The sequence below is a fragment of the Sorex araneus genome, chromosome X, assembly GCF_027595985.1.
Source record: "Sorex araneus isolate mSorAra2 chromosome X, mSorAra2.pri, whole genome shotgun sequence".
NCBI classification, from domain to species: domain Eukaryota; kingdom Metazoa; phylum Chordata; class Mammalia; order Eulipotyphla; family Soricidae; genus Sorex; species Sorex araneus.
In genome coordinates this window covers 264,419,017-264,444,487 of record NC_073313.1, presented here as the reverse complement: position 1 = coordinate 264,444,487, position 25,471 = coordinate 264,419,017, and the positions used below count along the sequence as shown (strand labels likewise).

The window sequence follows — 25,471 nt, the reverse complement described above, 5'->3', positions numbered from 1 at the left end:
AGTGTTGGGGGCTAATGGTGGTGCCAGGGATGGAGCCCAGGGCCCATCTTGCCAAATAAGATGTCTAGCCCTTTAAGCTATGTCCTGTGCCGCTCAGGCAATATTACCTGAAAATTCAAATCCTAATTCCTGTGTGTCTTAATGCGTATTGCCATCTAGCTAGTGGAAATGTCAAATATACTGATAATCAAGGAAAAAAGGTGCCTTAGGTTGAACTCAACATTGAGCCCTGCCTTGGGTTCAGAATCCCTGGCACTATCCAGATTATTACCGTCTATAGGGGCAGGGTGGTGAGTCCTAAATTACTTTAGGTGGAATTGGGTTTAGACAAAACAGCTTTCTCTTAGAGCCAGGTTTTGAGGGACCTGTGTGTTGGGGTTTTGGGGACTCACTCTAGAACCTTGTGCTAAAGTAGTAGTGCATCCCGTAGCTGCTGCTCGGCTCTGGCCTGTGTGATAAGCTGTCTAGCCGCGCGAATTAGGACTGCTCCAGTCTGAGCCTAGGGCAGCCGGTGAGGCAGAGGAAGACTTGGATGTAGGTTTGGGCTCTTTGTAGAGCAACTGTCTTTGGTAGGAAATCTAAAGTGTGAACTGACTGGCCATGTAAATAGGCACACTCAGGTAGAGTGCTTGGCACTCGGTGTACTGATGTGCCGCAGCTGTAGTCTAGAAGCCTACAGGGCAGTTCTCAGCCAATTTGGGATTTCCTGTGCAGTGACCAGGAGCCTTGGGTGGGGGTTGCCCTGCTCTAGGGTTAGAGGGGCCCTAGGGGTTGCGCAACGTTCAGGAATTAGTTCTGCTAGCATCTTGATCTTGTGCTTTCTCTGCTGCTTATACTGGAACTCTGGAGGGAGGGATCTTGGAGCCATTTTAGGGAGTCCAGCTCCGTTTAGCAGGTGGTACTGTTCCTGCCAGCCAGCAGGTGGCAGCACATCTGCATGGAAACGGCTGCTTGGGATGCTGAGAAACCTTCGAGTTTAGTGGAACCGTTCCTTAACCTGGATCATATGGAACAGGTGCTTGTCTCAGGCCCAGGTTCCACCTCCAGCCCTGCATAGGGGGCTCTGGGCAGCTGCAGAGTATTCACACAAAACAGTGGAATCTGGAGGAGACTCGTGTGAAAGTTGTTTGTCCTGAGTCTGGGAACTCATGACCTGCATTTCATTCCCTAATGTCCTTGGCATCTCGTCTCCCCTCAGCTAAGTGTGGCAAAGTACCCTGCTGTTCTGTTTTCCCTTCCTTGTCAAACTGAGAAGGGCTCCCCACGTGCCTCCCACTCTGAGCCGGATTGGACTCCTGCTTGTGGCAATCCAGCCCTCTCCGTGTCCTGCACTTCATTGCCTCGTAGCTGAGTCCCTTGAATCTGCTTGGAAATTTCTTCAACCTTAAGATCTGGGCAGACTTCAGGGTGGGGGGCAGCTCCAGCACTTGGCTGGGGTGAGTGGAAAGGGAGAACTTGAGCCCGAAGAGGGTAAGATTCCTTGCATGCAGCCAGCCCGGGTTTGCTCCTTTGCACCCTTTCTCCCCCATTAACAGAAATGCTATCCAATGACTCCGCCTTATATCAGAGGCCTCCAGGGCATCTAGAGATGGTTCCTCAACATGGGAACATGTGAAGAGACTTGCATTTGCCCTTTGGCCTACACAGATCTCAAGTAGTGCCTGACACAGGTGCTCAAGAAACTCCTTCCCTCAACCACAGGGAGCACTGGTACCAGCAAGAAGTGAACCTCAGGGCAAGTTCGACTTAATTTCTCACCAATTTCAAAAGACTAGAAACTTCATTTGAGTGGTTGGGGCTTGGGTCACAGGGCATATGCAGAGGCTACTCCTGGCAGTGCTCAAGGTCATATGCAAGGATCAGAGGGTGGTATTTGAAACCCTGTAGTATCTGGCAGTCATTTAGGAAACCCAATGGTAACTGAACTACTTAAATGTGCACAACTTGGAGTCTCGAGTGGGTAGGGTTCTTAACACTGAATTTGGATTTGATTCCCATTGCTCCATATGGCCCTCAGATCTGCTGGGAGTGACCCCTGAACATTACTGGGTGTGGACCAAAAAGCAAAGTATTTCCTTTTGAAAAAGTTAAAACTCAAGATAATTAGGGGCCAAAGATACAGAACCCTGGGCCATTCTTCCTCAGCATCACATGAACCCCTCAGTGAGCTGGTGTATTCCCCCGCCCCCTCTTCCCAAATTTTTCAAGGAATTTCATTAAGAAAATGGGTGGGACATTAACCTCAGACGAACCAAAAGATCCTTGGAATCCGGTAAGGACATAGGTAAAGTCCATGTTTAGTCTGCTTTTGCCTGTGAGGACATCCAAATTGGTACGGTTTCTTAGTTCACAGAAAGCATCTTAACTGAGTTTTGTCATTAGAAAGGAAGACTTTGAGAAAGCCATAAAGTCCTTCCGATTGGCTAATTCTTAAATTGTGTGTATGTGCAGGGCAAGAAAAACCAGGAGCAAAGGCAGGCTGGGGAGTTCAGGGATAGGGCGTTTGCGCCTTTGCAATGCATGTAGCCCACCTGAATTTGATAAGTGTCTGTCCACCACTGCCAGGAGTAACCCCTGAGCACTGGGTCTGCAGTTCTCACCACACCAAAAAAGCCAGGAAGAAACCAGGCGAGAACACTATCCAGACACCGCAGCACTCCCAGCCCAGGCCTCTGGCTACCGCAGCAAAGCCATAAAGAAGCCCCACTAGTAAATCCAGGCTCTGTTGTATAACTAGGTCTTTGTGGGCGCCTGAGGGTGTCCTGGTATTAAATGGCCCCTAAGTACTACCAGGAGTGATCCCTGAACTGGTGTGAGCCAAAAGAAGGACAAAGCATCAAAATGTAAAGTGTTTATTGGGATTTGCACCATATATAGATTTTCATTAGTGTACAGGGAAGGAGGAAGTTGATTTTCAAATGGAGAATTTGGGTTGCCAGAGTGAGAGTTTGCCTTGCCTGGCAGCCAACCAGGATTGGACCCCTGTATGGTCAGCCTTTATGGTTCCCCAAGCACTACCAGAGGTAATTAATTCCTGTGTTGCACGGTGTGCCCCAAAATGCCAGAAAAAAATTGGGTAAGTTATTTTGTACCTGCTAAGGGGCAGGCTGGGGTGGCTGGGAAACTGGTCCAGTGGTGGAGGGAAAGTCACGTGTTGGGGTCAGTGTTGGAACATTGCATGCCCAAAGCTATTATGAACAACTGAACCGTGGTGTTTAAAAGAGTTCTGAAAAGAATCAGGCTAGAGAGTACAGGGGTACCCTCATCTCCCATGACAAGATAAGAGTTGGTTTTGATTTCTGGCTTCCCATCTTGCTTTTTCGAGCACGCCCAGGAGAAAAACCTGAGTACGGAGCCAGGAATTTCTCTTAAGTATTGCCAGGTGTGGCCCAAAACCCAAATAAAAGATAAAAATGGAGGGGCTGGAGCAATAGCACAGCAGGTAGGGCGTTTGCCTTGCATGTGGCCGACCCGGGTTCGATTCCCAGCATCCCATATGGTCGCCTGAGTACCGCCAGGAGTAATTCCTGAGTTCAGAGCCAGGAGTAACCCCTGTGCAATGCTGGGTGTGATCCAAAAAGAAAAAAAAAACGTGATGGAGATTTTCTGTGATCTAAAGAAAGAACCAAGTATTCCTAGGATTGGGCTGAAGAATTAGTACGTGAGTTACGGTGCTTACTTTGCTGTGCTTAAATTGACTTATTTGAAGTACTTCAAAATACATTGCAAAAATATAAAGGAGGGGGGCTGGAGTGATAGCTTAGCGGGTAGGGCGTTTGCCTTGCACGCGGCCGACCCGGGTTCAAATCCCAGCATCCCATTTGGTCCCCTGAGCACAGCCAGGGGTAATTCCTGAGTGCAGAGCCAGAAGTAACCCCTGTGCATCGCCAGGTGTGACCCAAAAACCAAAAAATATATATGTGTGTGTGTGTGTGTGTGTGTGTGTGTGCGCGCGCGTGTAAAGGAGAATGCTATTAGTTAGCAACCTGCTTTAAAATGTCTTTGGGGGCTGGAGAGCTGGTACAGTGGCTATTGTGGCCAACTCATGTTCAATCCTTGGCATCCTACATGGTTCTCCAGGTCCCGCCAGGAGTGAACCCTGAACACGGCTATGTGTGGTCCATTCCTCTATGCTGTCCCAAGATAAACTAAACTGGGGTGGCAGAGAGATGCTACAGTGGGCAGTGGCCTTACGTGCAGCTGAGCTGGGTTCAGCCTTGTGTATGATTCCCCAAGCTGCACCAGGAGTGATCCCTGAGTGAACGGCTAGGAGTAAGCCCTTGAGCACTGCCGATGTGGCTCTCGTACACAAGCCCCAGAACTGCAAAGTAAGAGGGAGGCATTTTTTCTTCATTACACGTTGCAAATTAGCATTTGGCAGTAAGAGCTTCGATTAATAAAGGACTTTGATAGCAGAATTTCGCTTGTTTTGTGCTGAAGGGCTGTTCCCTGACTCTGCTCCAAGGTTGTTCCCAAAGGTGTGGAACCAAGTGCGGCTGGGAGTGAGCCCAGGCTTCCTGCATGCCAACTGCTGAGCCCTCTCTGCCCCACAGTTGGTGTTTCTGAGCAATAAGTCGTTTTTTTTCACATTGAAGCATGTATGTTGCTTTCTTAAAGGATGTTATTACTAACTTAAGAGACTAAAGCATCGTGTAAACTTGCATGTCCCCAGGGAGGCCAAAAAAGTCCTTGGATTTGCCTTACTGTGATATTTCTTATGTTTCCAAGTAATTCCTAGATCTGCAAAAATGCACTCTGATGCCATAATGAAAAAAGGGTCAGCTGTAGATGTTATGGCACTCCAAATACCGCTACTTGGCACACTGAATACTTCAAGCTGAAGGAACGTGAGAAATAGCAAGGGCAGGAAGGACTTGGGAAATGTGCCCTAGTTTAGACCAGAGGGCTGTCATGAGATGCACCATCCCGTCAGTACCCAGAGGAAAGGCACAGCCTTCTCTGAAGAATCGGAACAAGGCCTTGCTCTTCCTCCGATTACTCTACCATACACCCTTGACTTGGGGCCTATCATTTGTTTTCTTACAACTCTTCAAACAAGATAAAAACACCCTGGTTTAATCACTTTGTGGGCTTTTCATTTGAAAGGCTCCCATGTCCTGTAAACTGTACATTAAATACGTTTGTATGCTTTTCTCTTATTTGTCTTCTGTTATAGGGGCTCCAGCCGTGAACTTAGAAGGGTAGAGGAGGAAGGTATTTTTCCTCCCTTGTCTTACCTAAACTGATGGCTCAAAGAGAAAAAAGGTTGAGGAAGGAATGATCAGAGCCCCAATGACAACATCAAGTTGTCTAATATTTAATTGCGCCCAAGAGCAAGGAAAGAGAAGAGACAGCAGAAAGAAAATCTCCAGAACCTAATGACTGAACATTCCAGATTTGATTTCAAACAAAAAACAGTAATCCAAGAAGAAATCTACGTGTCAGCTCATCAAAATGGAATTGTTGAAAAACTTGAGTGAGACATAAAACCACAAAAACCCAGCACAATGAAAAACATCTACAAGAATGATGACTAATTCTGAATCAAGATAAACACACCAGTGAATGATGTCGCTACAGGGCTAAAGGAAAAGGGCCAACCCGGAATTCCACCTGCGAGCTAGCTAGTCTTCAAAACTAAAGGTGAAGCGAGTCCTTTCAAATGAATGACGCTGAGAGAATTCACGAGCCCCAGTGTAGTCCCAGGAGCTGAGTCTTTCTAGACTACAGTTACTGAGGTGGAAGTGGAGTGATTCCAGTTGGAAAACTAGATCTGCAGGAAGAATCAAGAGCACTGGGCATGGGAAATATATTCCCTTTGAAAGGTGGCTGTCCTAAGCCAAATACATCTTTGAAGAGGTTTATTATATATGTGAAGAGTTAATGTATGACAGTGTACGCCAAGGGAGGTGGGTAAGTGGGAGTTTATAGTCCTAAAATGCACCCTCCCTTTTTTCCCATGTCAGAATTGAACCCAGAGAGCCTCATCTGTACAAGGCAAATGCTTTACATCTCTGGCCATTTCAGATTCTTACATTGCACTTCAGCTAGAACAGTGTTAATTCAAGGCATATTGGTAAATAAAAGATGCGTATTGTCATCTCCATAGTAATCATTAAGTATAATGTAAAGGTATAGCTGAAAAGTCAATAAAAAAACAATGCGATACTACAAAACAAAACCCAAAATAGGCAGCATAGAAAAGCAGAAGTTACGGTAGAACACTAAAATTCACATAGATGATAGACCCATACTTAGTCACAGCAGTACCTTAAGGCAAATACACAATTGACAAGCAGAGGCCCTCCAACTGAAAATTCAAGAACAAATCATTGGCTATTTATAGAGAGAATCGTGTTAAATACAAGACGGGCCTAGAGTAATAGCACAGCGGGTAGGGTGTTTGCCTTGCACGGGGACGACCCAGGTTCAATTCCCAGCATCCCATAGGGTCCCCCGAGCACCACCAGGAGTAATTCCTGAGTACAGAGCCAGGAGTAACCCCTAGGCATTGCTGGATGTGACCCAAAAAGCAAAAAAATAAAAAATAAAAGACAAGACAGGTAAAAAGATGGAAGTGGAGTCCAGAGACATGAGATGGTACAGGAGCTAAGGGGCTTGCCTTGCCCTCGGCCAACTCTGGTTCAGACCCCTGAGCAATGGGGCATGGCCAGACCCCGTCCCCTCAGTAAAAAGCTTGTAGGGAGACGCACCATTTTCTGGATTGAAGCCTGCTATCAAGGACTCTTGAAGATTCAGTGCTCTGCAAGGCTATGATCGTCACCTTGGCAACCCTTTGGAGAGCCAGCCCTGTGGTGTTGGAGTGGGGTTATGCGCACCAAGGGGTCGCCCAGAGCCCCGCCACATTCGAGGCTTATATTCTACCACTTGGGCCATATTCCTGACCCTCAGGAAACAAAAAGAAAATAACAAGATGGGGCCGAGTGATAGCACAGCAGGGAGGGCGTTTGCCTTGCACATGGCCGACCAGGGTTCGATCCCCTGCAACCCATATGGTCCCCAATCACTGCCAGGAGTATTCCTGAATGCAGAGCTGGAAGTCACCCCTGAGCATTGCCAGGTCTGGCCCCAAAACAAAAAACCAAGGTGTTTTGAAAGCCTATGTGGAAAAGTGAAGAACTAGAGTAGCCACACAAAAAATACTGAAAAATAAAGTGGACAACCTGGCGTGGGCTGGTATGGGCTGGTGTGGCCTCGAGCACTGAGTCACCATCCATACTTTGAGGCTGCATGTCACTGGGAGTAGTCCCTCCCCTTCCGAGTGCTGCAGGGGAAGCCATTCCCCCAAATATCAGGAGAAAAAAAATATATAGCTGGATATTTAGGCTAAATTACTTCAAGATGGGCTGGAGTGATAGCACAGCGGGTAGGGCCTTTGCATGTGGCGGGCCTGGGTTCGATTCCTTTGCCCCTCTCGGAGAGCCCAGCAAGCTACCAAGAGTATCTCACCCGCACAGAATCTGGCAAGCTCCCCGTGGCATATGTGATATGCGAAAAACTGTAACAACAAGCTCACAATGGAGACATTACTGGTGCCCGCTCAAGCAAATTGATGAGCAATGGGATGACAGTGACCGTGACTTCAAGACAATATTTGGAGTGAGTAAGGTAGGATCAATGGGTCAATGAAATAGCCTACCGTAGGATATCATTGGTTTGTCCTTTCTCCCTTGCCACAGAGATTTTAGGTTTATCTGGTAATACCCATCACAGTGCTCCTGAAGCACCTCCATCTTCTGTTTATTGGAATGTAGGTCTAAACATTTTAGGACAAAATTGGTATGTCCTGTTCCCCTTGCCACAGGGAACTCAGATTTATCACAGTGCTCCTGAGGCACTTCATTCCACTGTGTTTATCTGTGAACTCCTCTTTATGCTTTCTTCCCTAACCAGTCTATCACCTTTTCTCCCTAATCAGACTCTGTTAACTTGTAAGGTCAGATTCCTCAGAAATCTATGATTTTATATGTGTGAGTGAAATACTGCCTTTCTCCTCTATGTCTTGTTAATAGTTTACTTTAAAGCAATGTCTGAGGCTGGAGTGATAGGACAGCGAGTAGGGCCGACCCGAGTTTGAATCCCAGCATCCTATATGGTCCCCTGAGCACCACCAGGGGTAACTCTTGAGTGCATGAGCCAGGAGTGACCCCTGTGCATCGCCGGATGTGACCCAAAAGGCAATAAATAAATAAATAAATAAATAAATAAATAGATAAATAAATAAATAAAAAGCAATGTCCTTTTTGTATAGATGCAGGAAGACAGTCAATATTATGCTTTGTGACTTGGGATTTAATTGGCTTTGAATATTATTCCCTCCCGGGCATCTGCTTTTTTGACTTAAGCCTCAGTTGCCCTTAGTTCCTAGCACCCCAAAAGCAGGGTTCCAACGAAGGATTGAAAGAACCCAGGGATGGGGCTGGAGCTATAGCACAGCGGGTAGGGCGTTTGCCTTGCACGCGGCCGACCTGGGTTCAATCCCCGGCATCCCATATGGTCCCCCAAGCACTGCCAGGAGTAATTCCTGAGTGCAAAGCCAGGAGTAACCCCTGAGCATCTCTGGGTGTGACCCTAAAAGCAAAAAAAAAAAAAAAAGGACCCAGGGCAAGCTGTGAGCTACCCTGGCATCAATATGGGCCAGGCAAAAGCACCACGATTCTTAACTCTAAGTTAAAAGCTTGATCATGGACAAATGCTGTCATGATCCAAAAGTAATAACGAGACTAGGACTCTGCTTGGGATAGGAAAGACTAATCTGGCCTGAGCACTCATCTGAGATCGAGATGACCCCAGGAGAGCAATCCTATAAGTTTAATGTATCTCTTACTGTGTCCATACAAAATGACTAATATTATGAATGTATGCTTGTTGGACTAAGAAAAGGAGAAACTAGGACCCCTAGAGCCCCTAGATGGCATTTCGCCCTTAGGCGGGTCATCTTGCTGTATGGGAATCTGTCCTAGAAGCAGCATCCCCCGAGGGAAAGAATTGTGACCACACCTATGTATAAGCCCCAACCCCTCATGCTTGGGGATTTAACGGGGCTGTAAGAGTGGGCTGGGGCGGGGGAGCCAGAGCCAGAGCCAGGAGGAGAAGGAGAATGATGAGAGATCGGGAAGGAGAATGAAGTAGGATGGGGGAGGGAGAAGCAGGAGGAGAATCAGAGGAGAATGGAGACGGGAATGGAATAAACTGCAACTGAGACCGGCCAGCCTGGCCCTCGTTCCTTCGGCTGCCCATCGCCATCGATCTCCCCGGGGTGGGGGAAGCGGCATAAGACTACGGAACGCGGGTGGCGGGAGAGAGCGCTGCTGCCCTTTTTGTGTTTACACGGCCTAGAACATGGAAATGATTTTTCAAATAGATGTAACTGATTTTTTTTTTTACTTTTTGGGTCACACCCAGTGATGCTCAGGAGTTACTCCTGGCTCTGCACTCAGGAATTACTCCTGGCAGTGCTTGGGGGACCATATGGGATGCCGGGGATCGAACCCGGGTCGGCCGCGTGCAAGGCAAACGCCCTACCTGCTGTGCTATCACTCTGGCCCCTAGATGTAACTGATTTTTGATAAAGCTGCCAAGGCAGGGGTTGGACAGAGGCACAGCGGGTAGGACGCTTGTGCACGTGACCAACCTGGGTTCTGTCCTATACTGTCCCCAAGCACCAGTAGGAGTGATTCCTGAGCACAGAGCCAGGAGTAAGCCTGTGCATTGCCAGGTGTGGCCCCCAAATCAAGAAGCCATCAAGGCAGTCCATAGGGAAAGGAGTGTTTTCACTAAACAGTGCTGAGCAAACCATCTATTCATATTCAAAGCAGGACTATGGGGCCCGGGGCTGAGTGGGCTGGAGCACTGGCTTTCATGCGGGGGCTCTGGTTCCTCGGCACTGCAGGCTCCCCCGAGCACAGACAGGTATGACCCCAAAACAGGAAAAAAAGCTTGTTTCAAATTATGTATAAAAAATTAATGGATTAAAAAGACATAATCTAATGGATAGCACAGCGGGTAGGGCGTTTGCCTTGCATGCGACTGACCCGGGTTCGATTCCCAGCATCCCATATGGTCCCCTGAGCACCGCCAGGGGTGATTCCTGAGTGCAGAGCCAGGAGTAATCCCTGTGCATCGCTGGGTGTGACCCAAAAAGAGAAAAAAAAATGAAAAAAAAATTAATGGATTAGGGGCTGGAGCAATAGCACAGCAGGTAGGGCATTTGCCTCGTATGCGACCAACCCGGGTTCGATTCCCAGCATCCCATATGGTCCCCTGAGCACCGCCAGAAATAATTCCTGAGTGCATGAGCCAGCAGTAACCCCTGAGCATCGCCAGGTGTGACCCAAAAAGCCAAAAAAAATTTTTTTTTTTGAAAAAAAATTACAAAATATAATCTGGCAGAAAACTACCAAGGGTGCGCTGGAGTGATAATACAGTGGGTAAGGCACACCTTGCATGCAGCTGATTGGGGTTTGAGCCCTGATCCCTGGCACAATTTATGGTCCCTGAGCCCCGCCTCCCGGACTGATACCTGAGCAGTGCTGGGTGTGACCAAAACTAAAACAAGGGTTGGAAAAGTTGTCTTAGGACACAAAAGTATTAACATCCTCGGGGGGGAAAAATACATGGGCTTTATCACAGTAAGATGCTCATCAGGAAACACTTCAGGAAAGATTCCAGCAGGGCGTGACTCCTGAGCACCACCAGGTGCGGCCCCTGGAGCCCCCAAACAGAAATGGAAGCAAAACCAAACAGAAAATGGGCTGGAGAGTCAACGGGCTCGGTTCTTGCTGAGGGGGGCCTGGGTTTGGTCCTTCCCTGCACTGCTGTGCGTGACCCAAAAGAAACTTTCACAAGAGGAGCTGAGCTGTGACTCAGTGGTAGGGCTCACACCTGCCAGTGCTCAGGGGTCACTCCTGCTAGGCCCAGGGGACCATATGTGGGGTTGGCATCAAACCTAGTCAACCACGTATAAGGCAAGTGCCCTACCTGCAGTACTATAACTCTGCCCCTCACTGGTTTTTTGTTTTTTTTTTGGAGGGGGGTCTATGGAGGGAGGTATACTGGTGATACTCAGAGGTTACTCCTGGCTCTGTATTCAGAAACTACTCCTGGCGGTGCTTGGGGACAATATGGGATTTAGGGAATGAACTCAGGTGGGCTACATGCAAGACAAATGACCTCCCCCAGTACGATCACTCCAGCCTCCTCACGTGGATTAAGAAAGGAAAGAGGGGGGCTGGAGTGATAGCACAGTGGATAGGGCGTTTGCCTTGCACGCGGCTGACCCGGGTTCAATTCCCAGCATCCCATATGGTCCCCCGAGCAGGCCAGGGGTAATTCCTGAGTGCAGAGCCAGGAGTGACCCCTGAGCATCGCTGGGTGTGACCCAAAAAGCAAAAAAAAAAAAAAAAAAAAAAAGAGCATTTCATTAAGACTTGGATAGGGCCGGGGAGATGGGGCAGCTGGGAAGGTCATTGTCTCACACGTAGCTGACCCTGGTTCCAGCCCCGGCAGCAGCAGGAGTGACACCTGAGCACAGAGCCAGGAGTGATGCCGAGCAGCGCTGGGTGTGGCCTCAAGACCAAAAGACTCATAAGCTGGTGCGTAGCAGCTTTGTTCCTAGTAGTCTACACTTGGAAGCAACTCGCTTGCATGTCAAGAGGAGAATGGATGAATAACTGAAATTAGGACAGTAGAACACTATTCTTTTTTTTAATTTTATTTTTTATTGAATCACTGAGATACAGTTACAAAGTTTTCATATTTGATCCACCACCAACCTCCCACATACCCCCTCCCACTCCCCCTCTGCCTGTGTGGCAGACATTTTTCACTTTACTCTTTCCTTACTTTGATTACATTCAATTTTCAACAGGGATCTCACTATCATTATTTCGAGGTTTTCCTCCAACAGGCAGACATGTTGGATGGCATCAACAGATTGTATGTTTTCATTTTTCAGAAAAGGTTGTGCGGGCGAGGTTCGGAGCTGTCCCAGTCCCACATCCCGGAGCCATGTTAGTTGCTGCTCATTGTCGCCGGGGCTCCATCTGGAGAAGGCGTACCGGCTGTACCTCCTCCGTCTGGCTCCCCGGTGCTGCTGGCCCGGTCTGGGGTCCAGAGCACAGTAGAACACTATTCTGTAGTAAGAATTTACAAAATACTCAGGACAGCAGGCACAGATACTCTATGAAGCAGAATAAACACTGAACTAGTCAGAAAACCTTTGTGAGTGATGTCAGACAGTGCTGGTCTCTGCCGGAAAAGCTCAAGGGAATTTCTGTGGTGATGGAAAGTGCCCAGATCTTCACTGGGGTCATGCCTACTCAGATGTCACAACTCACAAAAGTCAACCATAGGGATGATTTCTATATTTTATTGAATGTAGATTATACATTCAAACAAATTAAAAGTAGTTTAAAATACCTATCATGTGTATGTTCATTTTTGTTGTTGGGGGAGGTCACACTTGGCAATAGGGGTTACTCTTGGCTCTGTGCTTAGGGGCCACTCCTGGTGGTGCTCGGAGGATCACATGGGGTGCTGGGAGTCAAAGCTGGGTCAGCTACATGAGGGGTGCTGGTGCGGATCCTCCACCAACCACCTCTCCAACCCCCCAGTAATTTGTTGTTGCTTTGGGGCCACACCTGGCAATGCTCAGGGGTTACTCCTGGCTCTGCACTGAGCAATTATTCCTGGTGGTGCTGGGGGACCCTACGGGATGCTTGGTGGGCCATGCGCAAGCAACCAGATGTACCCCTGCAATGCTGGCTGCTGTAGGTTTGCTTTTATAAATGTGGGTCGCAGAATAGCTTGTTCAGGAGGGGTCAGACACTGGACAGAGGCAATGACAGCAAAGTCCCACCTCAAATGGCCCGGGGAGGGCGCCGGCCTTTCGCTCTGTCAAGCACAAAATGAGCAGCTTTGGGGCTGGAGCGTAGGATAGCGGGGAAGGGTGTTGCCGGGCACTTGGCTGACTGAGTTCGATCCCCAGCACCACATAAGATCCTTCAGCCCCACCAGGACTGACCCCTGAGCACAGAGCCAGGAGGAAGCCAGTGACCCCCAAAACAATCAGCAAACAGAAGCATTCCTCCTTCCCTTGAAAACCCCCCACCTCGGCAGGTGGATTTTGGCACCCTAAAGCCACCTTCCTGTTAGGAAGACCACCGTGTTTGTGGGGACCCTCGCTCAGTGTCACCTGCTCACCTGGAAGGTTTTTCTGGAGTTGGGGGCATGGAGCAGGGATCAGGGCCTTCGCCTTGCTGTTACACCCCAGAACAGAGCCAGGACTGGCCCCCAAGAACTAGGTTTGGGGCCAAACCCTCTCCCAAGTCTTACACAGATAAGCCAGAAAGAAAAGGATAAAAAAAAAAATACTACCCCCCACCCCCCAGCTAGAATCCCAGTTCTCAGGAAACGAATCCTAAACAGTCTGGTGTGACACTTTCCAGTTTAGGTTTTCATTTGTTTCTTGGTTTTTGAGTCACACTGCAGAGGTGGTGGGTGTGTGTGCGTGTGTGACGCATGTGTATGTGTGTGTGTATGTGTGAGACTGTGTGTGTGTGATTGCATGCGTGTGAGTGTGTGTGATTGCATATGTGTGATTGAGTTTGCGTGTGCAATTGTGTGTGCGCTTGCGTGTGTGTGGTTGTGTGTGTGATTGCATGGATTGCGTGTGAGTGTGTGTGTGATTGCTGTGATTGTGTGTGTGTGTGTATCTATGCTCAAACGTCACTCCTGGTGGTCCTCAGGGGACCATAAGCGATTCCAGGAGCGACCCCGGTGGCTGCGTGCAAGGCAAGCAACACTACCTCTGGCTCTGTCCAACGTGTTTTGAGGCACACCTGTCCCCAGAGGACGCGGAAGACCCAGGTTTCCATTACCGGCAGGAATCCGACTTTCCCAGCGGCACCACGTCCTGGTGGCCAGCGGGGGGCGCGCCTGCCCGCTCGAGGAGGGCGCGGGGCGCGGACGGTCCGCTGATGCCCGGGAGCCCCGGAGGGGCGCTGCTGCGGGTCCTGAGACCCCGGCCCGGGTGCAGTGGAGACTACCCTCACCCCAGCACGCGCGATGAAGCCTGCCCGGGTGCGGGGGGCAGGGGGGCCTGGGGATTGGCGAGGGGCGTCCGAGCGGGAGCGTGCACCGGAGCGCGGTTCGTGCGAGAGCAAAGGACTTTGGTGGAACCCCTGCGGGGCGCGTGCCCACGTCCAGGGCGGCCAGGGCAGCGTCGGGGGTTGGGACAGCCGCGGGCCACTGCAGCTAGGGGCGAGAGACAGGTCTGCAGTGACCTCTGGGATGCCCGCACCCCGCTATCTGCCGGTTTCCAGCCCGGGGCCGGGCGCAGGAATTCCGGGCATTCCTGAGCAGAACAGCGTGAAGACATTCCCCGGAGGTCCCTGCAGCCCAGCAGGCGCAGAACCCCAGTCCTGGCCGGACAGTCCCCGGGGGGCGCTGCCCGAGTTGCACCCGCGTCCCCCACAAGGCTGCGCCCACCCTGAGGCCCAGCGCGCCTGCAAGTTCGCGAGGTCCCAGCAGCTCTGCGCAGGTGGGACTTGCAAACAGGTGGGACTTGACTTTTGCAAAGCTCACTCGGGGCAATCAAGTCAGCCGAGCCCCTCAGGGAAGGCCGGAGCTCTGCGCTCAGCCCCTGAGGAAAAGGGAAGTAAATTCGGGGCTGCAAACTTTGCAGGAGATGCCCGCAGCCTCGGCTGTTCGAACTCCTGCGAGGCTGCAGTTCCGAGTCCACCTGCGGCTGGGGAAAGGCGCTTTGCTGGGAAAAGGCAAGTAAAGAGCTTCCGCAGAGAGAACAACAACGCTCAAGATGAATGTTACCCCCCTATGCCGGCAGCCTCTCTGCTGGTTCACAGGCTGCTTGGAGCAGCCCGTCCTGACATGGAGGGGAAGAATTGAATTGCAAGAGGAGGAAAACTGGTTTTTCCAGCAGGAGGAAATCAGGGGAGGCCTCTGGACAAGATAAGCATTCCCAGGAATGCCTGGCCCCCGGGAACCTGAGAGGACCAGGGAGCAAAGTCTGAAGAGGAAGAAGGAGACTGGGCCAGCTTTCAGCAACAGTGCCCGCTGAGCACCCCAGGGTGCTGTCTCTGCGGAGAGACTCAGTGCTCTCACTGCTTACTCCCTCTTTGCTCAGGGGTCACTCCTGGTGGGCTCTGGGGAACATACGAGTGCTCCCCCTGGGCTGGCTGTGTGCAAGGCAGGCACCTCACCCACTCTACTATTGTCAGACCCCCGCCCCGCCTTTTTTGGGGGCTTTTTTGGGTGATGCTCAGGGTTACTCCTGGCTCTGCACTCAGGAATTACTCCTGGTGGTGCTCGGGGGACCCTATGGGATGCCCGGGATCGAACCTCAGTCAGCCACCTGCAAGGCAAATGGCCCTACCCACTGGACTATGGCTCAGGCCACTCAGGTCCCCTTAAAAAGTATATAGTGCTTGGGGCTAGTCTTTTTTTGTTTGTGTTTTGCAGCGTGGTGGTTTGGGATACACCCAGCAACGCTCAGGGGTTACTCCTGGCCCTGCACTCAGGAATTACTCCTGGTGGTGCTTAGGATTGAACCTGGGTCAGCCTCATGCAAGGCAAGCACCTTACCAACCGTACGATAGCTCTGGGTCCCCTCCCTTTAAAAACTTTTTATTATTATTGCTGTTTTATTATTTTAATTTTATTAATATACCTGGCGATGCTCTGGGGTTACTCCTGGCTCTGCACTCAGGAATCACTCCTGGTGGGTTTGGGAGACCAAATGGGGATTGAACCTGGGTTAGCTACGTGCAAGGCAAGTGCCTAACCCGCTGTACTAGCTCTCCTGCCCCTAAAAAAAATCTCATAGTTGGGGCTGGAGGAATAGCAGAATGGGTAGGGCATTTGCCTTGCACGCGGCCAACCCAGGTTCGAATCTCAGCATCCCATATGGTCCCCTGAGCACTGCCAGGGGTGATTCCTGAGTGCAGAGCCAGGAGTAACCCCTGAGCATCGCTGGGTGTGACCCAAAAAGCAAAAAAAAAAAAAAAAAAATCTCATAGTGCTAATACCACAGTCCCCCAAACACCCAAGTCCCAAATTTGCAATCACACAGGGAACAGTGTTTCTCTAGGTGTGTGGGGGAGCACTCTGAACCCCGATATCCACTCCCACCCCTCTGCGAGAGAAAGGGAAGGGCTCTCCAGGGAGCTCCACCTGGGCTAAGAGCATCCCTATCTCGGGCTCAGGTCACCCTGGGACCCTTGTCATCACCTGAAGTGGTGCATAGCAGGGTTCCAGAAGCTTCCTTGGCTTGTCCTCAGTCTGGGTGGCTGTCACCTAGGAACAGGCTGTCTTTGTTCGGGGGTCTTCCTTAGTCATGTAAATTCGGGGAGCAGACACCTTCAGCCCGCTGGAGGGCAGACAGAAAAGGACCTTTTGAGGCTGCACAAAAGCCCCTCTCAGGGCCTCTTGGAATGCGGGCAGAGGGGGCAGGTGGGCCGTTCAGGAATTGGGGGCCAAGGGCAGCCCCATCACCGGCTCCCAGAGGTCAGTTTGGGACTCACCGAAGTTGGTAGTGGAGAGAGGTCAGAGTTTGTGGGGGTTCCCCAGCAGGCCGCAGCCACAGGGCTCAGCTGTCCTTTGGGGGAGGAGGATGAAGAGAAGAGGGGTCTGGGGTCCTGAGTGTGGACTTCCTGCCCTCCCCAAGGGAGCCCTGAGAATTCCCAGGACGAGGCTGGAAGCTCCACCGGGAACATGTTCTGAGGGGTGATCCCAGTTTGGGGCGTGAGTTCTTTTTTTCTTTTTTTTTTTTTTTTTGGGTCACACCTAGCGATGCTCAGGGGTTACTCCTGGCTCCGCACTAAAGAATTACTCCTCCCAGTGCTCGGGGGACCATATAGGATGCTGAGGACGGAATCCAGGTCGGCCGCGTGCGAGGCAATGCCCTACCTGCTGTGCCAACACTCCAGCCCCGGGGCTGGAATTTTTGCCTGGGAGGAAAACACTCAGCCCCTTCCTCTGCGTCATGGCAGCAAAGAGGCACATTTGGGGATGTTCTTGTTTTCCTTCAATATTTTTTCTTGGGGGGGCCAAAACCAGCAGTGCTCAGGGCTTACTCCTGGCTCTGGGCTCATGAATCACTCCTGGTGTGGCTCGGGGTCCCTGAGGTGCCGGGACCAAACCCGGGTTGGCTGCACGCCAGGTAAGTGCCTCTCTGCACTTGCTCCGGCCCCTGCTCCGGTTCCCTGCCACTAGGGTATGTGGCATATGGACGGGTTACTCCAATGACGCGTGCTATTTGTTCCATGAAGTGGTCATTGCTATTGTCTTTGCTATTGTCTTCATCCAGAAGCAGGACTGTGAATAACTGAATGTTCTGGAACCTTCCAGAATAACGTTTTTGGGGGGTGTTTCTTTCTCGGGCAGACAGAGGACACATTGGTGAGCTGAGAGGGAGCCTGGAGCTGGGCCAGAGGCCGGCGGAGGACAGTGGTCCCAGTCACCAGCCCCCTCTTCCGGTGGGGGGGGTCCTCGCAGAGGGACTGGATCAGTGACAGGAGGCCTTGTTCTGACCTGGTGCTGGGCGCTGCGTGTCTGCCCCCAAGTTCCACATGGGAGGTTGGGGGTGAGATGCGTCCCAGGCTAGGGACATCCGGGTCTCTTCCCTGCTCAGCAGACACCCCAGCTCTGACAGAGCACCCTGACTCTGACCAAGCACCCCGACTCGACCGAGCATCCCAGCTGACTGAGCACCCTAACTATGAGCACCCCGACTCTGAGCCCCTAACACTGACTGAGCACTCCAGCTCTGACAGAGCACCCTAACTCTGACCAAGCACCCCGACTCGACCGAGCATCCCAGCTCTGAGCACCCTATGAGCACCCCGACTCTGAGCCCCTAACACTGACTGAGCACCCCAGCTCTGACAGAACACCCTAACTCTGACCAAGCACCCCGACTCGACCGAGCATCCCAGCTGACTAAGCACCCTAACTATGAGCACCCCGACTCTGAGCCCCTAACACTGACTGAGCACCCCAGCTCTGACTGAACAACCCATTTTTTTTTTAACTACACCCAGTGATACTCAGGGATTGCTCCTTCGAGCTTGGGGGATCAAACCCGGGACTGCTGCGGGCAAGGCCAGTGCCCTCCCCGCTGAGAGCACCCTAATCCAGGTGGGTCTGCCTTTCTCACCAGGCCCCTTTCCCAGCGCCGGACCCCGCACGAGTCCCCCCTGCTGGTGGGCAGCGCCTTCTCCACACGTGGCCCAGGTGCCCCCCAGCCTCTCCCCGCCCTGTGCTGGGGTCCTGCAGGGCCCCTCCAGTGGGTTCAGCCCTTCTTCCCGCTGCACCCCAGCCTCAGCCAGCCCATGGCCAGCCCCTAGGGTCTGAGGCGGGATGGGAGGCGCCCCCCAGCCCACACACGTCAGTGCCCACCCTGCACTCAGGACCAGGCGTGACTCCTTCGGGGCACCCTTCCTCTGGGTTCGCTGGGATCCCCCTGGACTGGCACCCCTGTCTCCTGAGTGTCTCCCGCTAACCTTGCCCTCTCTGGACTGAGGTCTGGCGACCCCCAGGCCTGCCTTTGCTTCCCCCAGCCCCATCCACTTCTCCTGGATCCCTCAGATTGCTTCTTTCTCGGTGTGTGTGTGTGTGTGTGCATATGTGTGTGCGCGCGTGTGCGTATGTGTGCATTTGGGCTTCTCGGGCAGCCACCTTCATCTGATACACGGATTAGAGCTGGCCGAGAGTTGGTGGGAGGAAGGAGTCTTCCCGGGCTCGCACCCATGTGGAGGGAGGGCGGACCATTCTGGCCCCTCTTCTGCTCCAAGATCCTGCCCAACGGTTGGGGTCCAGCCTGGGGACCCCCTCCCCGCCGAGCTCCCCAACAGGCGGCTCTGGCTTCACTGGGCCCAGTGATCTTCCTGGGTGCTGCCCGCCCACCTGGAGCTAAGTGGCCCAGGGCCCCCCCAGCCGTGATGGCCCCCTGGGCAGTTTCCCACCTCCTCCACCTCAGCGATGCTTCCAGGCTGGCCGGGGGTGCTATGGGGGGCAGCCTGGGGGCCTCCGGCGCACTGTCCACTGTACCCTCTTCTAGACTGACCCCAGGGATGTCGCCTCGGTCCTTTCCTCCTTCCAGCCCAGCCAGGGGTCCCGGGAACCCCAGCTGGGAAGGGGGGGGGAACAGGGCTTTACCCCATCAACCCGCAGGCAGAATGACACCCTGGAACCGCCACACCAGGGAAACCAGCCTTTATTGAGGAGGGCCGACCCCTGGGTCAGACCAGTGTCAGAGGCCGAGGAACATGGGGTCAGCCTGCCCCCCACCCCCGCCCCTGCCGAGTACCCAGGAGCCGGGGCTGCGCCCTCCCTCCACAGGGGCAGACGCTGGTCTGCATGGGCCCCGCAAAGCGGGGTGCGGGCCGGGCTCTGAAGGGGGCTGCCAGGCATGGGTGTGCTCGGGGGAGGCCGACGAGCAGGTGGTCCACTGAATCGGGGGGCCGGCAGGCCTGGCGCCTTCTCCCTCCCGGTTCTTCATAAATAAACTTCACAGTCGGAGGAACGTCCACATCCGGGGCCCAGGGCTGCAGAGGCTGCAGGGGGCCCTGACGGCACCATGTCGGGCTTCGAGGGGGCCGAGCACTGCTCTTCTGCCCGTGGGCGGGGTGGGCAGCCGCCCCCCCTGGAGGTTCTGAGGGTCACTGAGGTAGTCAGGGTGGCCACCGGGGCTGAGGGATAGGCCGGGACGGAGCTCACAGGGCACAGCTGACGCCAAGGCACCGTGGCGGGGTGTGGGGCGGGGCACGGAGGGGCACCTGTGAGCCAGCACAGGCTCAACTTCCGGGGAGAGGCACCCGGGGGGCACCAGGGCGTGGGGCAGGGGGGACTCTTCTCTGAGGGTGGCCACGGGCCCAGCCGGGGCCCGGCCTGGCTCTGTACCTGAGCTGGGGCGGCGGGGAGCCAGGCCGCCCGCCCGCCCTTGCGGTGTCCACCGGCCCCGGCCCGAGCTCGGGCTCAGAACACCTGCAGGCGGTGGGCGCAGGTGAGGTTGCTGTGCACCAGGCGCCACATGGCCAGCAGGTCCTGGGGCAGCAGCTTGTGCACCACCAGCATGGAGCGGAAGAAGCAGGGCTCCGTGTTCATGCGGCTGTGGCGGTTGCGCGAAATGCCGAAGGTCTTGAAGCCCTCGTGGGCCGTGGGCTGCACGCCCAGCACCTGCAGGCACATGCCCAGGAAGACATCGTCGATGGGGTAGAGCTCGAGCGAGTCGCAGGCGCCGTGCAGGCGGCGGGCCAGGCCGCCGGCCATGAGGAAGCCGCCGCCGCCGGCGTAGGGCGGGTAGCTGGCCTTGCCGTACAGGCTCACGGGGATGTAGTACTTGTTGTCCTTGCGGCGGATGGGGCGCGCGTGCCGCAGCACGTCCCCCACGAACAGGTCCTCCTGGGGCCGCCGGCCCGCCAGGAACTCCAGCACGTTGCCTGGGTGCACGAAGACATCGTCGTCCCCCTTGAAGACGAACTGCACTCGGGGGCAGTAGATGTCCAGCCACTTGAGGAAGTGCGTCTCCTTGAGGGTCAGGTTGAAGAAGCTGTCCAGGAAGTCCCACTGCAGGATGTCGCCGTACAGGCGGTCCTCGTAGGCCAGCAGCTGCTGGTAGTGGGCGCGCTCCTCGCGCTTGGAGGCCGTGCCCAGCAGGAAGAGGGTCCGCACCGCGCCCAGCCCCGGGCCCGCCGCCGCCCGCTCCGCGCCCCACGTGCGCCGGATGGCCTCGCGCCGGTCGTGCTGCGTGATCACCGACTTGACCACCACCAGCAGGTGCACGGCGCCCCGGCACTTCTCGGGGTGGTTCAGCAGCAGCGGGAAGTAGCGGCAGTGGCGGTACAGCAGGAACTGCTGGAAGTGTGGCTCCAAGCCCTGGAACCAGGCCTGCTGCGACAGGTTGGCATTGGCCGAGCAGTTGACGCTGGTCACGTCCCAGGCCCGGGGCCCCCGGGAGGCCGCTGGCGTGGGGGGCGCCGCATCCTCGGGGGTCTTCCAGAAGTCCTGGGGCTGCGCCAAGGGGCCCCTGGGTTTGTGCAGCCTGAGCTGGAGCGCTGCGGGCCCCGGCAGGAACTGGCCCGGGGTGAGACCACGCTGGAACACGGTCACGGCCACCAGCACGGCCAGGGACAGGCACACACTCTTGTAGATGGTTTTCTTCCTGCAGGGGGGAGGCGGGGGAGCGGGTGGTGAGGCCGCCGGGATCTTCCCAGCCAGAAGGGTGGGGGAGTGGGGGGGTCCTGCTCCCTCTCCCTCCCTCCCTTCTCCCCACCCTGCCCCCCCCCCGGAGCTCAGGCACTCAAACTCAGGGCCCTCTGTGGTACCCCAAACCCACTTTCTCCCCCTCCTGACTTCCCCCCAAGGGAGGGTGATGGCAGAGGCGAGGCTGGAGGGCCTGGGGTGCCCTCGAACACCCTGTACCCCGTCCATCTGCTGTCCTTCCCCTGTACAAACGCGGTGAACGCGTGCGGCACCCCCGTCTGCTGTCCGGTTGGGGGGCGGGGGGGCCCGGGTGCGGGCCTGTCCCTCCACACGGGCCCCTCACTGGCCCAGGCTGCCCCTGGTGGCCGGCGGAGGAGGCCTGGCCAGGGGGGCTGCTCCCCGCGTGAGTCCCACCTGTACCCGGTCAGCTGTCCCCTCACCCCGGGCCCCCCAAGCTTTTATCCTGGAGAGACTGCAGGGCGCCCGGCTCCACTGCCCCAGGACGGGACCCTATCGGGACCCTCGGCCCCCGGCCAAGACACCGCGCTGCCCCCGACTGCAGGATGAGGCTTGGCCAAAGCGCCCGCGGGGCTCCGCCGGGGACCCCGGACCCCCGGCTCCCGTGGGGGTGGGAGGGGAGACGGCCGGGCCGAGCGGAGCGGCAGCGGGCCCGGGGTTCCGGGGGTCCTGGGCAGGCCGGGAGGGCTGCCGCGGCGGCGGGGCGATGGGGGGGAGGCGGCGCCCGCGGAGAAGGCTGGGTCCCCTCCCCGCCGCGTTTCCCCGGGAGACCCCCAGGCTGCCCCGGCGCAGGGTCGGGGTGCGGGGCGCGCCCGAGCCGCTCCCGCCGGCCCCGCGCCCCCGACGGGCCGCCCCGACTGCGGGGGGTCAGCCCCGAGGGGCCGCGGCGCGCGGGGCGCGGGCCCGCCCGGGGGTCCCCGCCCTCCCGGGACCCCCGCGGCCCGACGGCGCCCCCCACTCACCACTGAGACATGGCGGCCCCGGCGAGCGGGCGCGCGGTCGGGCTCTGGCCGCGGCGGGCGGCGGGACGGGGCGGGCGGCCGCGGGGAGGGGCCGGGGGCGGCGGCCCAGGTGCCTTAACCCCTTCGCGCCCGCCGGGCCGCGCGCACCGGCCCGCGCCCTGCGGCCCCCGCGTCCCGGCCGCCGGGGAAGAGGAAGCGCGCGCGCTCCGGGCGGCCGTCCCGTCCGCCGCTGGGGTCTGCCCGCCCCCCGGCCGTGCATCCTCCCCCGCGTCCCGCCCACCCCGCCGCCCCGCCGGCACCCGGCCAGGCCCCGCTCCGTGTTTCTCCGACCCGGGGGGGGGGGGGCACAGCCCGAGGGGCCAGGGGCCTTCCCTGCGGCCGGGCGGGGTGCGGGGCCACACGGTGCCAGGGGTGGAATCCGGGCCCCTGGCATGCAGAGCATGTCCCAGCTCTTTGCATCATCTGCCCGCCCCGGGGGCCTTGCGACACCCCCCACACACACCCGCAGGACGCTGATGCTCCCCGCCTGTGGCTGAGGCTCTGACACACACCTCGCCCCAGCCCAGAGGTCTGTTCTCATCGTGCCCCCTCGGCCTTGAGGGGACCGAGTGGCAGGAAGGGCTGCCCGGAGGGGAAGCGCTTCACCTCTAGCAGTAAAACACGCCGACTGTGCTCCCGGGAGCCTGGACCACCCGCCCAGTCCCAGAGCCACAGAGCGTGACTGTCTTGGCGAAGAGGAAGTGTCAGAGGTAAAGTCCCTGCCAGGTTTCCCAGGGAGCAGACAAACCCAGGAGGCCTGCCTGGAGGCTGAAGTGGGCACCAAGCTTTTCCTGGAGACGCCACTTAGCTGCCAGAAGGCCCGGGGCAGTCACGGGGTGCCAAAGGTGAATGTATGTACTGAGCTGGGCTCCCGGTCCCCAAGGGGAGTCAAGGGGACCATTCGGTCCTTTTCTGAAGGGCTCCTTGGAGGAGCAGGTGCAGAACACCTAGGGGTGTGCCAGTGGGTGCCGGGAAGGGCCCACAGGCAGCTTCCGGGGACCCCTGGGGGTCCCCCTCCCCTCCCCACGCAGCAGCCCCACCAGCTTGGCCCCGCCCCCCAGGACAGAGCCGCTCCAGTGTCCCAGCTTTGGGGCACAGCTGCCCCCTCAGGCCTCCCGCCACAGTGGGAAGCAGGGGGCTCAGGTCAGGGAGTGGGGGAGGAGGATGCTGCCAGCCTCTGGGGAGGGGGTAGGAGCACAGGTCTGGGGAGCGTCTGGCTCACTGGTGGATGACTGAGGGGTGGCTTCCCCCACAGACCTCAGCTTCCTGCAAGCACTGGGTGGCCGTGATGACGCCTGCAAAGCCAGCAGTGTCATCTGTCAGTGACATCAGCAGGGCGGGGGCCTGTCACTTCGAGCAGTTAATTCTGGGCCCCCAGGGGCTGGGGTGGGGAGGAACCTGCTCCCCCTGGAGGGAGGGTCTGTATTCATCCCCACCCCTGTCCTTGTCCTGGTGCCTGGAAGGTGACTGGGAGCCTCACTTCCCTCTCCTGGAGGCAGGTGGGCACCAGGCCAGGCTGGAGTGGACGGTCCCCCTGGTGCTCTGGGCAGGCTCCCTGGGTTCTCGCGGCCCCCCCACCAGGAACCAGCCCTGGGCCGTGTGTGGAGGGGAAGAGCCGGTGGGCAGGGCCGGAGTCACAGACGGGACTCCGGGGGCTCGTAGGGGTCACATGGAGGAAGAGGCTCCTTGGAGAGAGGGTGAGGCTGAAGAACCTCAAGAAGCTCCTTCCTCTCCCCAGACCCTCCCCTTTGCACGTCACTCCCCTGCCCTGCTCCCCGGCTCACCCCCAGTCCCCTTCCCCACCCCTCCCCCCAGGGTGAGACCCTAGACCCTGCAGAACCGACTGGAATCCAGGGCCTGCAGCTCCGTGATGGAGGCACGTGCATCCCCACGGTGGGCGGTCCTGGGCCCCCCAAAACCAGAAAGGGGGGGAAGAGCAGCCATGTGGCAGGAGCAGCCCCCCGGAAGCGGCCCGGCTGAGCAGTGCCTGGGTCCAGAACCTTCCTGAGTCAGCCCTGCACAAGTCCCACACTCACGCGTGTCGGGGCCGAGGGGCGGCCAGTGCTCGCTTCTTTCTCGAGTGCCCCCGGAGAAGCCGTCCTGTGGGGGCGCCCAGGCCCGGGCGGGGGCGACTCCCCATGGCCCTCTGCAGGCAGCACACGGGGCCCCGAGACACCCCCACACCAGCAGGGGCGGGAGGAAACGGGGATAGAAGCAGAGAGGGGGAGGGCTGCAGAGGGAGGGGAGAGGGGCCTTGAGGGCGGCAGGGTTTCTGGTGGGGGTTTCTGGTCCCTCCCTGCAGTGCTCAGGTTCTCTCCTGGAAGTGCTCAGGGCACCATGCACGGAGTCGGGAATGGAGCCAGGGGCGCTGTGTGCACGGCGGCGTCTCTCCAGCCACCCGGGGTGCCCACGGCCTGAGTGGTCTGCTTGGGCGTCCCAGAAGCAAAACGGGCGCTGACGGGGGCCCCTTGAGGAGCGATTTAGCAGCCCCCCAAGACGCCCTTCCGGGGGCAGCCCGCGACAGGGCCGGGGCCGGCGTGCCATAGCTGGTGAAGCTGCTTCCAGGGCTGAATTCCAGAGCCGCCCGCAGGGCTCGGCGGGCCCGGAACGCGTCTCCCCCCAGAGCTGCGCGGAGATGCTCCAGGCAGGTCCCCACAGTCCAGCCCATGTGACGTTGGGCGGTGGGGGGGGGGCGCAGCGCTCAGTTGCCCCCAGGACCCCGAGGGGACAGCCGATGGGGGGCAGTGGAGGAAGGAGGGGTGCAGCGGGGGCTTGAGAGTGGGACAGCCAGGGCCAGGACCGTGTGGCCTGGGACAGCCAGGGCCAGGACCGTGTGGCCTGGCTGTCCCGGAGCCCGCCTCTGTGCAGGGCCGGGGGCACAGGCTTCCCGGGGAGCAGGGGAAACGCCGCCTGGGGCAGTTAGCCCCAGTCTCGAGCGCCTGGAGGAAACCAGGCTGTTCTGCCACCCTCGGCGTAAAAACATCCCAGGGCAGGGCCCTCATTGGCCCGGCCTTAGCACGTGCCCAAGCCCGAGCCAATGGGCAAGTCGAGGGGATCTGCGTCCCGTGATTGGCCAGGTCTGGGTCATGTGACTCCCGCCGTGGCTGGGGCGAGGCCCCGGCGTTAGCAACACCCACGGCCGGCCTGAAACTCTCCAACGACGTTCACGTGGCCAAGGAAGTGGATGCAGCTGCCCTAGCCAGCCCTGC

At 56.6% G+C, this 25,471-nt stretch overlaps 1 protein-coding gene across 1 annotated transcript; it reads right to left on the bottom strand.

Moving 5' to 3' along the window:
* Nucleotides 1–19,269: 19,269 nt before the first annotated feature.
* On the bottom strand, nt 19,270–22,346 carry B3GNT7 (UDP-GlcNAc:betaGal beta-1,3-N-acetylglucosaminyltransferase 7). The gene is made up of 2 exons (XM_055121993.1): nt 22,224–22,346; nt 19,270–21,202 (listed from the first exon to the last, which is right to left on the bottom strand). The coding sequence occupies exons 1-2, from the start codon at nt 22,232–22,234 to the stop codon at nt 20,017–20,019; spliced, it is 1,197 nt and encodes a 398-aa protein (XP_054977968.1). The 5' UTR covers nt 22,235–22,346; the 3' UTR covers nt 19,270–20,016.
* Between the last annotated feature and the right edge of the window lie 3,125 nt (nt 22,347–25,471).